Below are 19,076 nucleotides of genomic sequence, written 5' to 3'. Positions count from 1 at the left end.
TTGAAACAAAGAATCTAGTAAAATATTTGTGCATGTACTGCTAAACAATTCTAGCAATTTTATTAAGCAATACCTTTATTATTTTTGAATATTCTTAACAGACTGGAACAAAACATTTTTTTATTCAAAACAAAATATGCATACTGCACGCATGTCGCAGGGTTAAGTATGATGCAGAGATTAAAGTTTGTTTGAACAAAAACAAATGCCTGGGGGAATTTTATAGCTATAAAGTCAATAACTAAATTTTGTTCTCTAAGAGGACCTTTTCTATGGTTTTCCTTCGTCTCCCAGCTACACAGCAAACATATCTGAAGTGCACTTCCCGAGTGTAGTTAGAGAATAGGAAGGAATGTAAAGTGTATTTTTTTAATTATTTGTTTTGTTTGTTTGTTTTTTTAAAAACAGCCCTTATTAACTCTTCCTTCCACTGATTCTACTGTAAACTCATAAAAGCCATTTTTTATAAAGCAAATTCATAGACACTCAGCAGGTGAAATGTTCCCACAAAAAGAAAAAAATACAAACAGCAATCAGATTTCTCCTTTTTTTTCAACTATCTAGAGCATGTTAGAGTGATAGTTTTTGCACTTGAATGAAAATGGCTAACCTATTTTTTTTTTTTTAGAAAAGTTCTTCATTTTTGATAATGCAGAATTGCATACATTTGATACCTGGAATAATTGAAAACCGTATGTTGGGGAAATACTGGAGTGAAACTGTGTATATTCTGTATGCCGCAGGTGTTTGAGTATCTCTTCTGACCCCTCCACAAGATAAAGGAGGAAAAAGAAGTCCAGATCTGTGTCCTCAGCCTCCTTGTTCCCATTACGAAGGCCAAAGTGGGCTCCTAGGTTACCGCACAGAACTGGAATCACACTGAAAGCCCACCTTTCCGGAAGGGCTTTCTGCCTTTTCTCATCTTGCTTCTAGGCTGCCCCTCAGAGCCAGCGGACCGGTGAGAAAGGACAGGGGGCCTTAGGAAATGGGAGCTGGAGCAACATAGTTCACGGTAGTTTTCTTTGCTTTTATTTTGTTTTCAACATAAAGAATGTGTTAAACTGTCTGATTCCACCTATGACGGGGAACACTCGTTTGTTCAGTTAAAGAGGAACCGCCTTGACTGTTTCGTTGCGGGTGTACGCAACAGCGGCTCCGAGGCCCACCGGAGCGTGTGGCCACACGGACAGAAGCGAGCGATGTTGTCTGCTTAGGGGACAGAAGAGGGCCAAGGGGGAGAGGCCGGGGAGGGCGTTGGTTCTCAAGGCAGGAGGGACAGTAAGGAAATTTTTTTTATTTTTTGGTTATTTTTTGTCTTTTTTTTATGATTTTTTTTGTTGTTTTTTTTTTTTGCTATACCACGAGGTCATAGCAATCATTCCTCTAATAGAAACTGACAGGACATAGAGACAGAACTATCTGATGAACACACACAATGACTAGAAATATATATAGAGAGAGACAGTGAAAAGACTTAGTTTACCTCTGAGAAAGCATCCCCCAAAATAAATCCTGTATTAACAAGTGCAAAAAATAATAAACAAATCAACCAAAACCAAAACCAAAGCAAATAAAACCTCCAAACATTAAAACACAGTGTATAAAATGGTGTGAGAAATTGAAGTCACTTGACAGCCTTTTAGTCAATAAAAAGCCGTGTTCGTGTCCTTGTTTGGATTCAGGCCCATCATTTTAAATGTTATCCTAAAGGCCTTGCAAGAAGTGGTTGGAGGGTAAAAGCACCCAGTCTCTGTTACATCGGACAGCAGTTGCAACAGCCACGGTGGGCCAGCGGCTGCTCTGGTGACACTTTGTCCTTGCGCCGTTACTCCTCGTTGGTCGAGCTTTCTTCCAGTGTGTGGATGCCTCCGAAGCTCAGCGCTGTGGTGTTCTGTGCTGCTGAGGCTGTGAGAACCGTATGTAAGAGAATCAGTACTAGAACACACAGTTTGAGTCTGCTGTTGCACAGTCTTGTTGCTGATGACACTGTGAGTGACGTCCTGTGACAGGAACCGCTGTGTTCCACCGCCCCTTTGGATGGGTTCTTTGATTGCTCTTGCCTCCTGACATCACAGCATTCTGGTTCATCATTGGTTAGAAAGGTCTCGTAGAGCCCTGCAGGAAGAAGAAAGGGCACAGTTAAAAGGAAAGAAAGCGGTAGGAAGGAGCTCATAGCAGAGTGAAGTTGCTACTTTAGTGTTCTGAGGCACAAAATCTTACAAGCCACTCAACATTTTGTAAAGGAAAGGAAAGTCAAGACCGTCTGGATAGTCAGCCACTCTTTCAAACGAGTACTTTTAAGTTCCTCACTGTGTTCTTTATATATTCCTGGTGGTCATACCACGGAAGTTCTGAGGTGTGATGAACATAGAATACAAGATGTGATTAGGTCAAAATCAGAACCTGAGGTCCTGGATCAACTTGGCAACCAAAGACAAGCAACCATCCATTTTCTTTAACAGAAATGTGACTAATTCATGAAATGCAGAAAGTAACATCACTTAGTTATGCTAAATGAAAAAATGAAATAACCAACCAATCAAAATATTGTAGCTATAAGAACCATGTTTCCTAATCACTCCCTCTTCTAAACCTCAACATGTCTTTTCCCCCCTGTCTTGGAGGGATATAGAATGGACATAATTATCTATACATCCACTGGGTGGCCATTTTCTTTTATTTTCTAAATATTTCTCTTATTCTTCCACTTGCCATTCTGTTGATGACTGCCTGAGGTGACCATTTGAGGCTTAAGTGAGATAAATATATAAATGTGTCTAATATCTTTTGCCTGGAGCACTAAAGGAGGGGTCTTCCTATTTTTGGTCTTCTCTCTTTCTGCCCCATCCTCCCTCTGGCATTGCCTTGTAGTGACTATGTCTTTCTCCCTCCTTTACTCTTATTCTTTCTCTTTTCTAGCCCTTTCTGGAGAGCCTCTTCTTTTTCACCCTTCTCTTTTCCCTTCTTCCTCTAAAATTACACATTGTTTTTATTTTAAAAATTTGTTTTATTTTAAACTGGTTTTCTATTATCTTTCAACCTTGTTTCTTGCTATATTATACATCTATCATGTTTTCTATAGTTGGATAAGCCATTTTTTCCTCACATGACATTTTATCAAAAGCGTTAGAATGAAGTTTATACCCCAATTTTATTATGTTACCCTCAAGCTTAAAAAATTGAAAAATAAGGATAGACTAATTGGAAGGATTAAATAAGATTTTGCATGTAAAGTGCTCATTGCAGTGCCTGGCACAGAAATAAAACTTAAAATTTTGGTTACCGTTAATAGGAATAGCTATCGATAGTGTCTCATGACTCTACCTAAATAATAAAATCTAAGATATTTTTTCCTCGCTCTCCAGACTCACTGCTCACTGCTCCAGCAATCCTGAACTATATGGGCTCCTCTCAGAACACGTGCTACTTTCCCCCACGTCTCTACCACTCTCCAAGTTGCTTTTCTTTCCTGGAATATTCTCCATCAACTCATACACATATTATCATTGATCCTTCAAGTTCAGCTCACAGGAAATTCTTTGTGTGAATCTTACATTCACATACCTGGGCTCCTAGTTCATTTTGTGAAACTTCAATAGAGCAATTATTATTATTTTTTTTAATCAAAATTGCTCACTTTCTTACCAATTTCTTTACTCATCTGTCAACTTAAAAGCAAGAACTATATATATTTTAGCTTTTTGTCCCCAATATGTAGCAGAATACTTGAACAAAACAGATACTTAAGAGCATTTATTACATGAATAAACTCTATATTCAGTTAATAATAAAGAATCTATTCAATAATATATTATACACTGCAATCTTCAGTTTGACCAAGATATCCTTATAATGATGCTTACAATATTCATTTCTTCTTAGGCACTCAAAGGTAAACTTCACCTTCGCCTAGGTAGAATATGGAAAAAAAACTGAATTAATGAGGTCTGTAGCTGTGACATTTTTATTGTATGATATTTTCTTTCATCACATAAGATAACTCACTGGTAGACAGATCATTTATTGAAGAGTAAGTTTTCCAAAATTATATTCTACAAAAAAGAAAGTTTACATTTAAGATCATAAGAACAGAAATCTAAAGTTCATTTAGATCCACATTTTAGAATGTTAATAGTCAGAAAATGTTTAACAATGAGAACCCAATTAGAAACTCTTCTAAGTTTGTTCACTAGCTTGCTGGCTGAATAACATCATTTTAGAAAGGGTAAGGCAGTTTATTCAGGTCCATATATGTATTCTTCTTCTTGACTGACAAAATAAATATTCCTTCTATTTCCCTTGTCCATCTTTATTTTTGTAAACAACCTGCTTTGTGCTTTCCTTGGAGTTTTCATTTTGCATATGAGGATAAAACATTCATTCCCCTGCTTCCTCCAATTCATATGATCCCCTCTATAACTCTGCCCCCATTCCGTCCTGATAACGAGTTCAATATTCAGCGTTTCTTTATTAGGATATTGCAAAAACACTTCTTAACTCAGCCAAGTAGTAAAGGTTAGTTTCCCATTCCTAAACCACTTTGTTTTTTTCCAGAGCTAATATCTTCAAGTTTATTACATACTTACTAAGTCTATCTCAAATACTTTACCAGTTATTTTGATTGAGTCGGGTGTAAAATCAGTTTTACCTTCCTAAAGAAATTTCTCCCGGAGTCATTTACCATCTGAACTGGTCGCTTTTATGTCTGGTGCATAGCTACCAGCCTGTAAACCCTACTGAAGCATCCTCTTGGGGAAGCTTGCGGCCTCTCTCTTGTGGGTTTCCTGTCTTCTGTATCCCATGCCTCCTTTCTTATTTTGGTGAAACAGGACATTTGGTACCTTCACAAGGAAAAGCTCATGGGAATACATTTCTGAGGTGCTGTATGCCTAAAAATGTGTTCATTTTGCTGCATATTTGATTGTTTGGCTGAGTATGTGATTCTAGTTAAGAAATTCATACCCTTCAAATGTATTTGAGTTTCATTCTCATATCTAGTTGCTGGACCTCTGAGACCTGTTCTTTAATTTTCTAACTCTCCTATTCATATCACTTTATTCCTTTGTTCTGTTTTCTAGAGGATTTGGTGAGCTCTATCATGTAATCATTTTACTGAGTTTTTCCTCTTTCTTTTTCTACCACATTTTAATTTCCAAGAGCCCTTTCATGTACTTTAAACATTAGGGTTTATTTTTTAAAGTGCTCTCATTTCATAGTTGCAATATATTCTTTTATTGCAGTCAGATACTTGCAGCTCTTTTGCCATGTTTTATTTCCTCTCTGCATGGGCTCTGTTTATTCCAAATCACTTTTTCCTTTTCTGTTTGTCTTTTATTTGTTTGTTTGTTTATTTATTTTTACATGGGGAGCCTGCACATTCTTGGCTGCCTGACTATATTAAAAACATTGAAATTAAGGCACCTGAGAAGGATTGTGAGCTATTAGCTACATGGTAGGATGACCTGCCTCAACTGTTATGATGGAGAAATTTTTTAAATTGTTTCCTTTAGGTTGTTTGGATTAGCCAAAATATACCCAGTTTCTGTTCAGGAAGGTGATAATTTTCCTGAGAGCTAGCTAGGAGGAGGCACTGGGATGAGGGGCATGTCAACCTTCCGTGTGTTTGCATCCATGTAATCCCCGTGCGGGTCCCCCTACCTTAACTACTCCCAGTGTCACCCAGCACAACAATGTTCTGCAGTCATCTCTAAAAATATAGTTCTCTACCCACAAATATTTAAAGTTTTGTCTCTGGAGTGAAGAAGGGGAAACTGCTAGGTTGGCGAGAGGGGGTACAGCCTATGGTAATTTAACAGCTTTTTAGAGAGACATCCACCAAGTCCTCCTTATTCTGTCACATCCTCCAAACATTTTATGCTGTCAGTTGCTATGTCTGAAGAGCATCTTGGAATTTACAGATCTACAGTCCTTAAATCTGGTTGACTCTTGGTTTCTTCTCTGCTGTTTTTAGCCTTTAGCAACTTCTCTAGTATGCATCAATTTTCTTTCTAGTTTCTAAGAGGTATTTGGTTACTTTTTATCCATTCTTCTATCTTTTTGGATTTATGCCTCAAAACAATTTATTTTCTTTTTTTTTAATTTTTTTATTTATTTATTCATTTTAGAGAGGAGAGGGAGAGACAGAGAGAGAGAATGGGGGGAGGAGCTGGAAGCATCAACTCCCATATGTGCCTTGACCAGGCAAGCCCAGGGTTTTGAACTGGCGACCTCAGCATTTCCAGGTCGATGCTTTATCCACTGCGCCACCACAGGTCAGGCACAATTTATTTTCTGTTGGGTCTGCCTAGAAAATGTTACTGCTCTTTTCTGTACATCATTCTGCTTTGCCTTCAACTCTGACAGATGTCTGTTTCTCTGGTTCCATACATTTTTTGAAGAATCAAGGACATACAGCCTGGTAAATTCAGCATTTCTTGCTGTATGTGACAGCTGGTGGGGCTGCATCACCTAGAGGTCCCCCAGGACACGGACCTTTGCACTTCATCTGGGAATGCTAGTGGCAGGTAGAACCTGCCTCATTGTCTCCCTGGAAACCACCATTAGATGAGGAGAGCATATCTACCTAAAGTTTCTTGGCCCCTGGGCAGCTGCCTTGAATCAGGGCCAACTAGCCTCAGACCACTTGACTCTGCCAAATCCTACTTCCCTGACTCACTCATAAGTCTAGTTCCCAATGCCCCCTTCAGTAAACCATGTGCACACACATGTGCTTCCTCGGGAAGCTTACATACAGTGGCTAACTCTTCTTCCTCATTCAACGGAACTATAAGAACATATTTCCAAATGAAAATAAGTAATTTCCTAATCCCATTGCAGAAAAAAATACAAGCAATTAGGGTTAGAAAAGAAGCAAATTTTCAGTTAATAAAATGTTCTGATGTATTTTGCTTACAAAATGTTCTATTTTCAATACAGTATATGAATCATTACCTGCTATTTGATATTGGATAATAACAATCATAGCAATATTTGTTCAATCTTATGGTACCAACTTCATGGAGCTTTTCTAAAGATTAAATAATATACATAAACTGTTTAGAACACTGCTTGGCAGATAGTAAAATCTCACATTATATTAATTTTTCTTATTAGAAATTAGAAAGAAATTTCAAAAACATTTAATTAAAATTCTTTTTCTGTTTCAAATTGGTCTAACTCATTCACCGAAGCACCTTGTTTTTTACTGCTCAACACAGTTCTTCTAGCATGGTCATTATAAATGTTAGTTAAACACATAAAAGTCAAATATCCTCAGGAAATTGTTAAAATAAACACATGATACTATTTAAATATAATCCTTCATTATCTCAGCAATTTGCCTTTTACCATCTTCAGTCCAAAGATACATGAGACTAATTTTTGAAATATTTAAATTAGTAATATATATACTTTAACTTAATTTTTGAATGCAAAAGTTTAGAAAACAGTGAAGTAAAAAGGAGAAAATTCACTCCAAATCTAAATTTCTTAAGGTGAAAAAAAAAAAGTTGGAATTTTTCCCCCATTTTTAATTAATACAAATATATACATATATATACATACACACATACTATGTGCATGTAATATATAGATTTCAAATATACAATTTTATGTGAAATTGTACTTTACATTGTTATGCTTAATTTAATTTGATATTTTCCATTTTGCATATGTTACAAAGATTATACATGAAATATATGCAAATATATTTATATATGTATAGTTGAAGATATATATCCACAGAATTTTAGAGATATATAGTTTTTATATTTATAAATATATATTTACTAATATAGACATATACAGTTACAGAATGTTAGAAACATATATATTATATATAGTTTTTAGGTTATAAACATATATATTTACTAATAATCACATATATATAGTTACAGAATTTTAGAAACACAGAATAGTTGATTGGAATTTGTAAAACTCCCTAGATATAATTTATTTAAATTAATTTTTATAATTTTACAATTTCTCTCATGACTTTTAATCTGTAAAGGTGATTTTGTGTCAATTTCAAGCAATCATATTTCTCTAAAAATAACTTGTTTTATTGAAAGTTTTACATTTATTAATGTGGAGTTGTACATAATATTGTCTCATTTTAAAACTTAATTTTTCTATATCATTATCCTCTTTGTTAATAGTCTATTTTTATTTTATTTTTTATCCTGGATAAGAATTGCAAGATTGTTTTTCACTTTTATTTGCATTATTGAAGATACGGCTCTTTAAGATTTTGATACTTGCACTACTTGTTAACACATTGATTTTTAAATTTATATTAATTTTTCCATCTTTGTTTAATTTAATTTTATTCTTTTCTAACTATATTGAATGAATGACACATTACTAATTTAAATTCATTTTCCCCTTAATAGGTAGAACATTTATTGCTTCAAATTTCTATCTGAGAACAGGTTTGGCCAGTTCTCTTATTTCCGTATACACTGATTTAACATATTCCGCAATTGTACTTAATATTCTTTTTATAATTAAATGATTTAAAGTGTTTTATTGTTTTATTTTTCTTTAAATTCAATTGTTTGACACTTTAGAAAATACTTTGTCACTAATTCAGATTTTATTTGTATTAAGTTCAAGAATATGTCCTTTCAAAAGTTGATTTTTCTCCAATAGTTTTTTATTTAATATAAAATTATATATAATACAACATTTGCAAATGTTAACATTGGCTAACAATACTTAGTCTCTATATCTATAATTTTGCTTATTAAGAATGTCATTAACTGAGAAATGCGTCTCCAGTGTTTTTAATGATTTTTGTTTTATATATTCGGCTGTTATGTCAGTAGGTTCAGGAAATTAATAAATCTACTTATTTTTCACTGAACATTTACTGTTAATCAAGAAAATATGACACTCTTTGTTCTTAAAAAGTATTTGTTTTTTTGTCTGTTTTTGCTTTTGCTGATGTTTTGTTGTCATTTTTGTTCCTGTTGTGGTTTTGAATATATTTTTGTTTGGTATTGATGTAATTTCTATACATATTAGCATATTTGTCTGTTATATCATCGTCCATTGTTTTAATTTTTATTGCCTCTTCATTTTACACTTTTCTCTCTATTGTGTTCTACACCTAAGAGTTTCACAATGATTGAAATGAGAGTTTAATCAATTTATATTTATTTCAGATCCGTAGTGCTTGGTTTTCCTTTTATCTGATAATATTTTCAAACATTTAAAAATGTTGGCCCTGGCCGGTTGGCTCAGTGGTAGAGCATCGTCCTGGCGTGCGGGAGTCCTGGGTTCAATTCCTGGCCAGAGCACACAGGAGAAGCACCCATTTGCTTCTCCACCCCTCCCCCTCTCCTTCCTCTCTCTCTCTTCCCCTCCCACAGCCAAGGCTCCACTGGAGCAAAATTGGCCCGGGCGCTGCCGACAGCTTCATGGCCTCTGCCTCAGGCGCTAGAATGGCTCTGGTTGCAACAGAGCAATGCCCCAGATGGGCAGAGCATCACCCCCTGGTGGGTGTGCCGGGTGGATCCCGGTTGGGCGCATACAGAAGTCTGTCTGACTGCCTCCCCATTTCCAACTTCAGAAAAATAAAATAAATAAATAAATAAATAAAATAATTTTAAAATGTTTCATCATTCCCTTTGTATTCTATCATATGCTGAATGAGCATATTTAAATGCAGTTTTAAATAATTTGTTAAATGCATGCTGTTATTAATTCTACTAGAACTTATCTTTTTAAAAATCACACACATTTGAACCTATATTTATCTAATTATCAGGATTATTTTTTTTATTCATTTTTAGAGAGAAGAGAGAGAGGGAGAGAGAGAGACAGGAGAGAGAGACAGAGAGAGAGAAGGGGGGAGGAGCTGGAAGCATCAACTCCCATATGTGCCTTGACCGGGAAAGCCCAGGGTTTCGAACCGGCGACCTCAGCATTTCCAGGTCAATGCTTTATCCACTGTGCCACCACAGGTCAGGCTAATTATCAGGATTATTGATAAAGAAATTAAAATTGTACTTCCTTCAGCTTCTTATGCCACAACTCTTTGGGCTATAATCAGTTTTACATTACTTATTGTAAAATTATTACCATTTTATATCTTCCATCCTAGAAGTTACTGAAAATATTTGAATATAACTTTACATCAGTCTCATGCAATGATTATTTGGTTGCAGTGAACAAAAACTCACTAGAAATAAGTTATTTATACATATAAATAAAAAACAGGTCTTTACCTGTTTTTATTAGATATATTAGAAAACTTCAAGCCTATTTACTGAAATAGAAGACTGAGAGCATGCCGAGCAGTATAAAGAACAAAATTATGGAATAACATGACCATCAGAATGAGTGTGCTCTTCGCTGGGAAGCAATAAAACACTGATATTAATGTTTCCTGCTGCACACCGTCTCCCATCCCTGGCAGGCACCCTCTGCTGCTTCTTCATGTATATGGACATACATGGCTTCATCATTTTGTTCTCTTGATCAGGATTGTTGGGTTCCAATGACATTCTGGGGAGGCAAATCTATTAACTTGTTTTTCTTCTCCAAAGAGCTACACCAGAGAGAGATTCCCATATAAAAGAAAAAGCTGCAAATGTTTCTCTTTGAGGAAAATTGTGAGCTCAGTGTTTTCTTCCTGGTCAAATGTGATATTTTCCCCTTGGGAGTGTGTAGGATATTTCTTCCACTTTCAAAATTTCAGAATGTTTGCAATTTGATCTAATTTCCTTAATTTTGCCTGAATGAGAAGGACCACTTTTATCTGACAGTGAGTGTCCTCAAACTTGGGAAAGACATCGCCTATTATGTACATCTTTGATTGCTTCTTTCTTCAGTTTCATGTTTTCTATGTTTTCAATTTATCACATCCCTTGTCATTATTTTTATATTCTTAGTCTCCACCTTAAACTTCAAGCATATTCTCCACTTTGCCTTTTCCAATTCCACTATGGTTGACAGTGTACATGAATAAAAATTGCAATTCTTTCTTGTCTTGCAATATTTTATTTTTTAACTCTAAATCTGTTATGCCTTCCTGCTTCTCAGTTAAATATCTGTTCACTCTTCTCTCCTTGTTTTAAATGGTCTACATGTCCTTGAATTTTATTGAGAGTGGATGCTGATAAAGTTACCCTTGTAATAATAACTTTTTTCAAATATATGCCGTTCTACCTCTCAAACTCTGTCTTCCTTCTTTCAAGAACAGTATATTTTACTAAGTTTTATATTTAATTTTATGAGTGTCTGTGCTTTTATAAGACTGAACTTGTTTTACAGTAGGACAGAGCTCAGCCATGGGGTCGAGAATGAAACACCAGGTACCTGAAGACAGTCCTTTAGTTTTGCTCCAATAAAATCTGACCACTACCTATCATCTTCTTATGCATGAGTCCCAAAACACTTTTCTTGTGACTTGGTGAAAGAAACCTATTTCCAGTGACAACACTAGTACCATAGAAAGTGACCTTATTTGGAAATAGAGACTTAAATTTAGGTCATTATGAGGGCCATAATCTAATATGACCCTTTGGTGGCTTTTGTTTTTGCTTTTTGTTGGCATGTTTTCACGTTGGGAGTGATTACCTTTGTAACACTAAACAGTATGTTCATGCATCTATTTCTTATTCCAGTGATTTTAGATCATAGTTAATTATTCTCAAAGCTAAGAATTTCATGTCACTATAATTCTCTCTTACCCTATTAACCCCCAAATTTGACCAGTAATTGCTTTTGTTAAGGAAAAATGTATCTTCAGGGATCAAAACTGCACCCTCCCAACTCTTCCTCAGTCAGTACCTGATGAACTGTACTTAACTTTTAAGTTGACCAAATAGGAGCAACAGTTGACCAAAATGGAGGCAGGAATCGAGACAGAAGAATACTACAAGCCCAGGCTGGAGATCTGGTAATCAGTATGAACAGAAACTGCCAGAAGGAGGTAGCAGAGTATAAAACTAACCCTCTCACCTAGCTGGGTGCTGACTCCCTTATCGGATTCAGTCAACTTGCACCCAGGTGTTTGCAATAAATCCTCTTTTCCACATTTGGCCTCTGTCTAGTAAATGAGACTTTTGTCATGTCCTAGCTTTATTCTAAAACTGCAGTTTCATTTTTCTGTGTTTTTGTTTTATACATTAATTTTGAAAATTGAAAGTAAAAAAAATTCTTAGAATTAATTTAATTCCATTTAATTACAATATTCAAAGTATTTTAAATAAAAAGGTAAGCAAAAGTGAGTTTATAGTTTTTCTTATGGAAAATAATACAATGATTAATAAAACAATACAAGAATAAATTCTGTTTCTCAGACTCAAAACTGTACAGTTTGCCCATCCCTGTATTAGACAAAATAGATTACCAGTTTTCATACTTTAATCAACTAATAAAATTTATGAAAATTTTAAGTTTGTATTTGAGTTGCAATTCTCTTGCATATTTTTGAAGTTCTAGTTGTCTTTTATTTTTCATGTAATCAAGAAAAATATTATACCTTCATCTTTATATCACAGACTCATCCGGTTTTATAATCATACCAATTTCAATGTTGTAATATGAACAGATTGCTTTTGTTGCATAGATATTAGCTTATGACTTATTATTACTATACTACCAACAGGAGATTCTATATCTTTCTTCTGTTATTTTTTTTTTGTTCTAACACAGTAAACTTTAATTTTTCAGATGGGATATATGGAAGGTAAACTTTCGTGAGTATGCATTTTTAATTTTAACAAACTTAATTCTTTTTAAACGATATTTTACCTGGTGCTATATATATTTTACCTGGTGAATATAGCATCTATATTCATAATCATTTTCTTTTCTGATAAGTTTGGTAACATTATTTATTGTATCTTAATGTCCAATGTTGTATGTAAAATTTTTATTATATTTGTTTCTTATTGATATTATAACAAATTACCATAAATTTGGCAGCTTAAAATAATACTCAATTATTTAATTACAGTTCTGTAAGTCAGAAGTTAGAAAGCTTGAGCAGTTTCTCTGCTCTGTGTTCACAAGTCCAAAATCAAGATGTTGGCAGGGTTGAGTTTTTTTCTAGAGCTTATAAGGAAGAATTCACTTTAAAGCTCATTCACTCTGTTGGCAGAATTTGGTTCTCCATGTGTGTGGGACTGAGGTTCCAATTTCCTTGCATGCTGTTGGCTGAGGTTTTTCTTAGCTTCTAGAGCTCGCTTGTCCCCACTTCTTGGCTATTGGCCCCTTTTCCCATCTTCAAAGCCAGCACATAGATCTTTCTCATTCTTCCAATCTCTCTGACCTTTCCTTCTGTCATATCTTTCCTGTCTCTTATATGGTGTCTCTCTGACTCTTTTTTTGTTTTGGTGACAGACAGAGAGAGAGACAGATAGACAGATAGGGACAGACAGACAAGAAGAGAGAGAGATGAGAAGCATCAATCTTTCCTTGCATCTCCTTAGTTGTTCATTCATAGTGTTCTCATATTGCCTTGCCTGGGAGGCTACAGCAGAGCCAGTGACTCCTTGCTCAAGCCAGCAACCTTGGGCTCAAGTCAGCGACCTTGGGCTTCAAGCTAGTGACCTTTGGACTCAAGCCAGTGACCATAATCCCACGCTCAAGCCAGCAACCCCGCATTCAAGCTGGTGAGCCTGTGTTCAAGCCAATGAGCCCGTGCTCAAGCGGGCAACCTCAGGGTTTAGAAGCTGGGTCCTCCACGTCCTAGTTCGACACTCTATCCACTGCTCCACCACCTGTTCAGGCTTGACCCTTTTGCCTTCTATGTTTGTCAGGGCTGTACAATTAGATTGGGCCCACCCACATAATTCAGGATAATCTCCACATCTCAAGGTCTATACTCTTTAATTATATTTAATCATATCTGCAAAGGCCCTTTTACTATGTAATACATTCACAGGTTCTGGGGATTAGGTTATTTGAAAGAAACATTATTCAGTGTACCATATTCCACTCTGTGGCTCCCAAAGATTCACATCCATGTTACATGCAAAACACATTCACTCTATCTAAGGTTCTTAAATTCTCCACCCAATACTGCATCAACACAAAGTCCAGAAATCACCTCTAAATCTCATCGGTTTTAAATCCCCCAATGTCAGTATCTAAATAATCTAAATTAGATATGGACATGACTTTAGGCATAATCCATACAGGAATAAGATTTCTTTCCATCTGTGAAACTAGAAAGCAAGTTACCTGCTCCCAACATACATTCTGCTTCAAAAAGGGAGAAAACGGAAGAAAAAAAAGAGTGTAAATCAGGGGTAGTCAACCTTTTTATACCTACCACCCACTTTTGTATCTCTGTTAGTAGTAAAATTTTCTAATAGCCCGCCGGTTCCACAGTAATGGTGATTTATAAAGTAGGGAAATAACTTTACTTTATAAAATTTATAAAGCAGAGTTACAGCAAGTTAAAGCATATAATAATAATTACTTACCAAGTACTTTATGTCAAATTTTTGCTGTTTGGCAGAATAAATCTTTATAAAACAACTTATTATAGTTAAATCTATCTTTTTATTTATATTTTGGTTGCTCCGCTACTGCCCACCATGAATGCTGGAACGCCCACTAGTGGGCAGTAGGGACCAGGTTGACTACCACTGGTGTAAATCAATGTTAAAATCCAGCTGCACAAACTCCCTTAGGTTTCCAGGCCTGGGAAATGTCCTCTGTGGTTCTCAGTCCCACTCTCTGGACCCAAAAGTTTGCCCTCTGATTTATTCATTTTATTTTATTTTTATTTTTATTTTATTATTTTATTTTATTTTATTATTTTATTTTATTTATTTTATTTTATTTATGAACAGTAGTATATGTGCTCAGCTGAGTAGTTTCATTAACATGTTTCCTGACAGAAAATTTCGGGAGTCCAAATAGTCTTCTCTATTTCATCTAGTCTCCGCCAGTTCCAGTCCAAGCAGGCAGTATTTTGCTGGTAAAGAATTCTCAATAACTTTGTGAGAATCTCATCTATATTCTCTCTAAATATTCACTCTATTAGATAAGAAAACTCCTCCACAGATCTTTCTTAGATAATCTCTTTCTGTATTTCTGGCTACTGCTCAGATGGCTGAGGGGATCTTTAATTTTCTCAGAAGGCTTATGTGTAATGTGACACTCTGACTTTTTAAACTGAGTGTTAGAATGGTTCTACAATCACATCCTCAGGGATTTGGTTTGGTTTTCTCTGAGCGTGCTTTCCTGACTGCAAGGTTTTAAATCTCTTGCTATCTTGGTAGACTGAAATGTTTCCAAATCATCAAGTCACAAATTGTTATTGTTTCACAGTTCTCTCAAAATTTCTCTTTCGTTTTTCTTTTTTTTTTTTTCTGTTTTGAATTTTACTATAAGTAGCAAGAACAAAACTAGGTCACTCCTTAAACACTTTGCTGGGAAATCTCAGCTCACAGCACCAACTTCGTCACCTACAATCACTGCTTTCCATTGAAATGCTGAACACAGCTCTGCTAAGCTTCCTCATAATAATGATCATATTTCCATTTCCATGAACACATTTTTTATTCCTTTCTGAGCCCTCACTGCAGCCTCCAATGCACCGATTGCTGCAAGCATTCTGTTTAAGGCAATCTGGCTTTTTCTGTCATGCTTCTCAAATGTTCCCTTCTTCCTCCACTGCCTGGTTCCACAGCCACTTCCACTTTTCTAGGCATTTGTTACAGCCTTATTCCACTTTTAGTACAAAAATCTGTATTCATTTTGTAAAGCTGCTGTAAAAAAATTGTCATAGACTTACTGAGTTAAAATGACACCCATTTTTTATCTAATAGCTCTATAGATCAGATTTGGTTTGACTTGTTTCTCTACTCTGGATTTCTTAAGGCTGAAATGATAGTGTTGGATTTGACTATCAAAGCTGATAGTGAAAAGCAGAATTCAGTTTCATATAGCAGTAGAAGTAAGATCCCTGTTTTCCTGCTGGCTGTTGACTGGAAATTCTTAGTTTTTAGAGGCTACTTGCATTCTGTGGCTCATGGCCCTTTTCTCCACTTTAAAATCTAGCAACAGTGGGTTGAGTTCTTCTCATGCCTTCTATTTCTTTCATCTCTTTTCTGACTCATCTTTCTGGCCAATCATTCTGTGTTCTGGGATTACATTGGGTTGACTTGGATAATTTAGGATAATCTTTCTAATTTAAAATAAACTGATTAGCTTCTTTTTTGTTTGTTTGTTTGTTTGTTTGTTTGCAAAGGATGAAGAAGGGAGAGATCAGAGAAGCAGTAACTCACAGTTGTGTCACTTTAGCTGCTCATTGATAGCTTTCTTATATGTATCTTCTCCAGAAGGCTCCAGCAGATCCAGTGACCCCTTGCTTAAGCCATTGACCTTGGGCTCAAGCCAGCATCCTAAGACTTCAAACCAGTGATCTCTGGGCTCAAGCCAGTGACCATGGGATCATGTCAATGATCCCATGCTCAAACTGGCAAGTCTGTACTCAGCCAGCGATCTCAGGGTTTCAAACCTGGGGTCTCATCATCCCAGTTCGATGCTCTATCTACCTCCCCACCACCGGTCAGACTGAGTAGCAATATTAATTCAGTGTGCAAAGTCCTTTTTGCCATGTAATGTAGCATATTCAAAGACATAATATCAAGAAAGAGCATGGTGCAAAAATTCTGCCTACCACAGGGTTATTCTTGTCATTTCATTGAAGGATTAAGTTTGTTATCCTCTATGAAACTTCTTTGAATACTCCATATATCTGTTGTACTCTGTAATTTTAAGAAGTATGTCTACAAGTGGTTTCTTTATAGCTTCTTTTGCTGGACATTTTCAATTTGAAGTCATGATTTTCTTCCTCTCTGAAGAAATTCCTTCAAGCATTGCTTTCATAATTAATCATTTCCTCTACCTCCACATTTGTTTTATTTTTTTGTCTTTTTGGGTTTTTTTTTTTAATAAAGTTTATATTTGGTCGATCTTGGTCCTTCAACAGAACATTTTATTCTCTTGTCACCTTCAATTGCAACTTTGTCCAGGGGGCAGAATTCTCCTTATAGTGAATGAATGGAGATCAAGGAGACAATTGTAGTTTTTTTCCTATGACTCCCAAAAGTCATCATTAAAAAGGTTTCCTCACATCCATCTCAATAGCTCATTTAATGTCTTTAGTAAGTAGATCCTGGTATTTGTGTGCAAACAACATCACTATGTATACAGGAATATGGATGACCAGTTGGCTCAGAAATCTGCCAATACTTTAACCCATCAGTGAGCTTCTGGTGTTTTTGTTCTCCTGATCTCTGTAATTCCTCATAAACAAATTAGGATTATCAACAGGTCCTATTGAAAGAACAGTTCCCACTTCTGTTATGGTCTTTTTTAGAGACCGCTCTGAAGGCTTTCCAAATTCTGATAGTATTCCAAAGTGACACACCTCTTTGTTCTCTTTCAGACAATTTTTTAAGTCTCTGTTTTAAAAATGTCCCGTTTTCTCGGTTTCAATTACTTCTATGAATCAATCTTATTTTTGTGGTTTTTGCTTCACTTCAGTAAGGCTTAGAGATAAGTGGGAAGTAAAATTTTGGCTTCAGCTGGCCAATTTGAACCAGAAATCACACTCATACTCAAATGCAACAGTTTCCTCCTTATCAAGAATGTTACTTTCTATCATGTAAATTCTTTTTAAAATTGATTTTAAAGAGAGAGGGAAAGAGAGAGAAAGATATTAACTTGTTGTTTTACTTATTTATGCATTCATTGGTTGATTCTTATATGTGCCTTGACCAGGGATTGAACCTGTAACCTTGGCATATCAAGACAATGCTCTAACCAACTGAGCTATCTTGCCAGAACTATGTAAATACTTAATTTTTCAAAATGTAATTTTAAAAATTAGTGTTTCAACCTTAATATTTTTTCATTTTATATTTACTACAATAGTGATTCCATATGCTATAACATGAGATTTATTAAAAAATAACTTACAGAAATACAAAATCATCACTAGTGTCTGAATAGGGTTCACTATTTTTTTTTTAAAAAAGGTAAAGTTAATAAATGAAGTGATCTCTAGAGAATTTGCTCATTTTCCAGGGTTATTTTTTTAATTGAGTTGGTAAAACAATACAAAATTAGAGGTCAAATAAAAAAATGCCCAAGGAACAATTTTCTAAATCATAGTGACAAGCTGCAAAAAAGAATTATACTTATGAATGTCTACATATTTATTGAGTATTATTTTTAAGCAAAAGTAAATTTGAAGTAATTATGGTATATATTTTAAAAGGATTAGTATTGTTTAGGAGTCTAGGGGCAAATATATGAGATGAATAAGTCTAGCATCACTTTTACATCTCATTAATATTAATAGCATCATATTATTTTTCTTCTAGTCGACATTGTTGAGAGTAAGTCTCATTCATTCACTTTATCTTGGTACTCTAAACACCTAGCAGTCTGCTTGTCTCAAAAAGAACATAAATATTTATTTAATGAAGAGGAAAGAACCAAGGAATAATGTGGGCACTAATACCTCAAGTTATAAGAGAATGTTTCAACAAATTGAATATGTTCAATAACAAAGCAAATCACTGTAACTTAATAGTAAAAAATAAGTATACATATCATAAAGAAAAGTGATACAGACTTTCAAGAACAGGCCATACACATACCTGGTTGCATAAAGGCCGGTCAGAGCTGAACAAACTATACATTAGAGAGAGTATAGGTTGCTCTAAACAATGAAAATAATATTAATTGAAATTAAAATCAAAGGCCCACTTTAAAATGGCAGAGACATTCTACAGATAATGGACTCATTCATTAAAACCATAAGTTGATTAATACATTGGAAATTGAAATATTTTGAAGCTAAGCAGAAATGTCCTCAACAAGGGATCCTAAAGTTTTCCAGGATTTTACTAGAATAAAGATTGTCTGCAGCCAGAAAAAAATACAGTTTAAGCAGAAACCTAACATGTGTTGTTAAATACCATATTTCACATTGTTATTTTCCCCCAAACACTTACAGTGATTTCCTTTAATTATGAAAAATTTATTGTAAGAGACCAGAAAAGAAAACAGTATGGACAAAGAAAATACATGTTCAC

At 35.1% G+C, this 19,076-nt stretch overlaps 1 protein-coding gene across 2 annotated transcripts in view; it reads right to left on the bottom strand.

Annotated features, from left to right (window-relative positions):
* Positions 1-474: 474 nt before the first annotated feature.
* NALF1 (NALCN channel auxiliary factor 1) overlaps positions 475-19,076 on the bottom strand; it is a 675,986-nt gene continuing 657,384 nt past the window's right edge. The window contains exons 3-4 of one of the 2 annotated variants that reach the window (XM_066237014.1): positions 3,864-3,909; positions 2,015-2,115 (exon numbers count right to left, since the gene is read on the bottom strand). In XM_066237014.1, the coding sequence (XP_066093111.1) occupies positions 3,887-3,909 (23 nt within the window). In that variant the 3' untranslated portion in view covers positions 2,015-2,115; positions 3,864-3,886. Of the gene's footprint in view, positions 2,116-3,863; positions 3,910-19,076 lie in introns of both variants that reach the window. The other variant, XM_066237013.1, reaches the window with a different exon arrangement.

This window comes from Saccopteryx bilineata, chromosome 6 (genome assembly GCF_036850765.1).
Source record: "Saccopteryx bilineata isolate mSacBil1 chromosome 6, mSacBil1_pri_phased_curated, whole genome shotgun sequence".
Taxonomy (NCBI): Eukaryota; Metazoa; Chordata; class Mammalia; order Chiroptera; family Emballonuridae; genus Saccopteryx; species Saccopteryx bilineata.
Note: the sequence above shows the minus strand (reverse complement) of the source record. Positions and strands in the feature narration are given on the sequence as shown.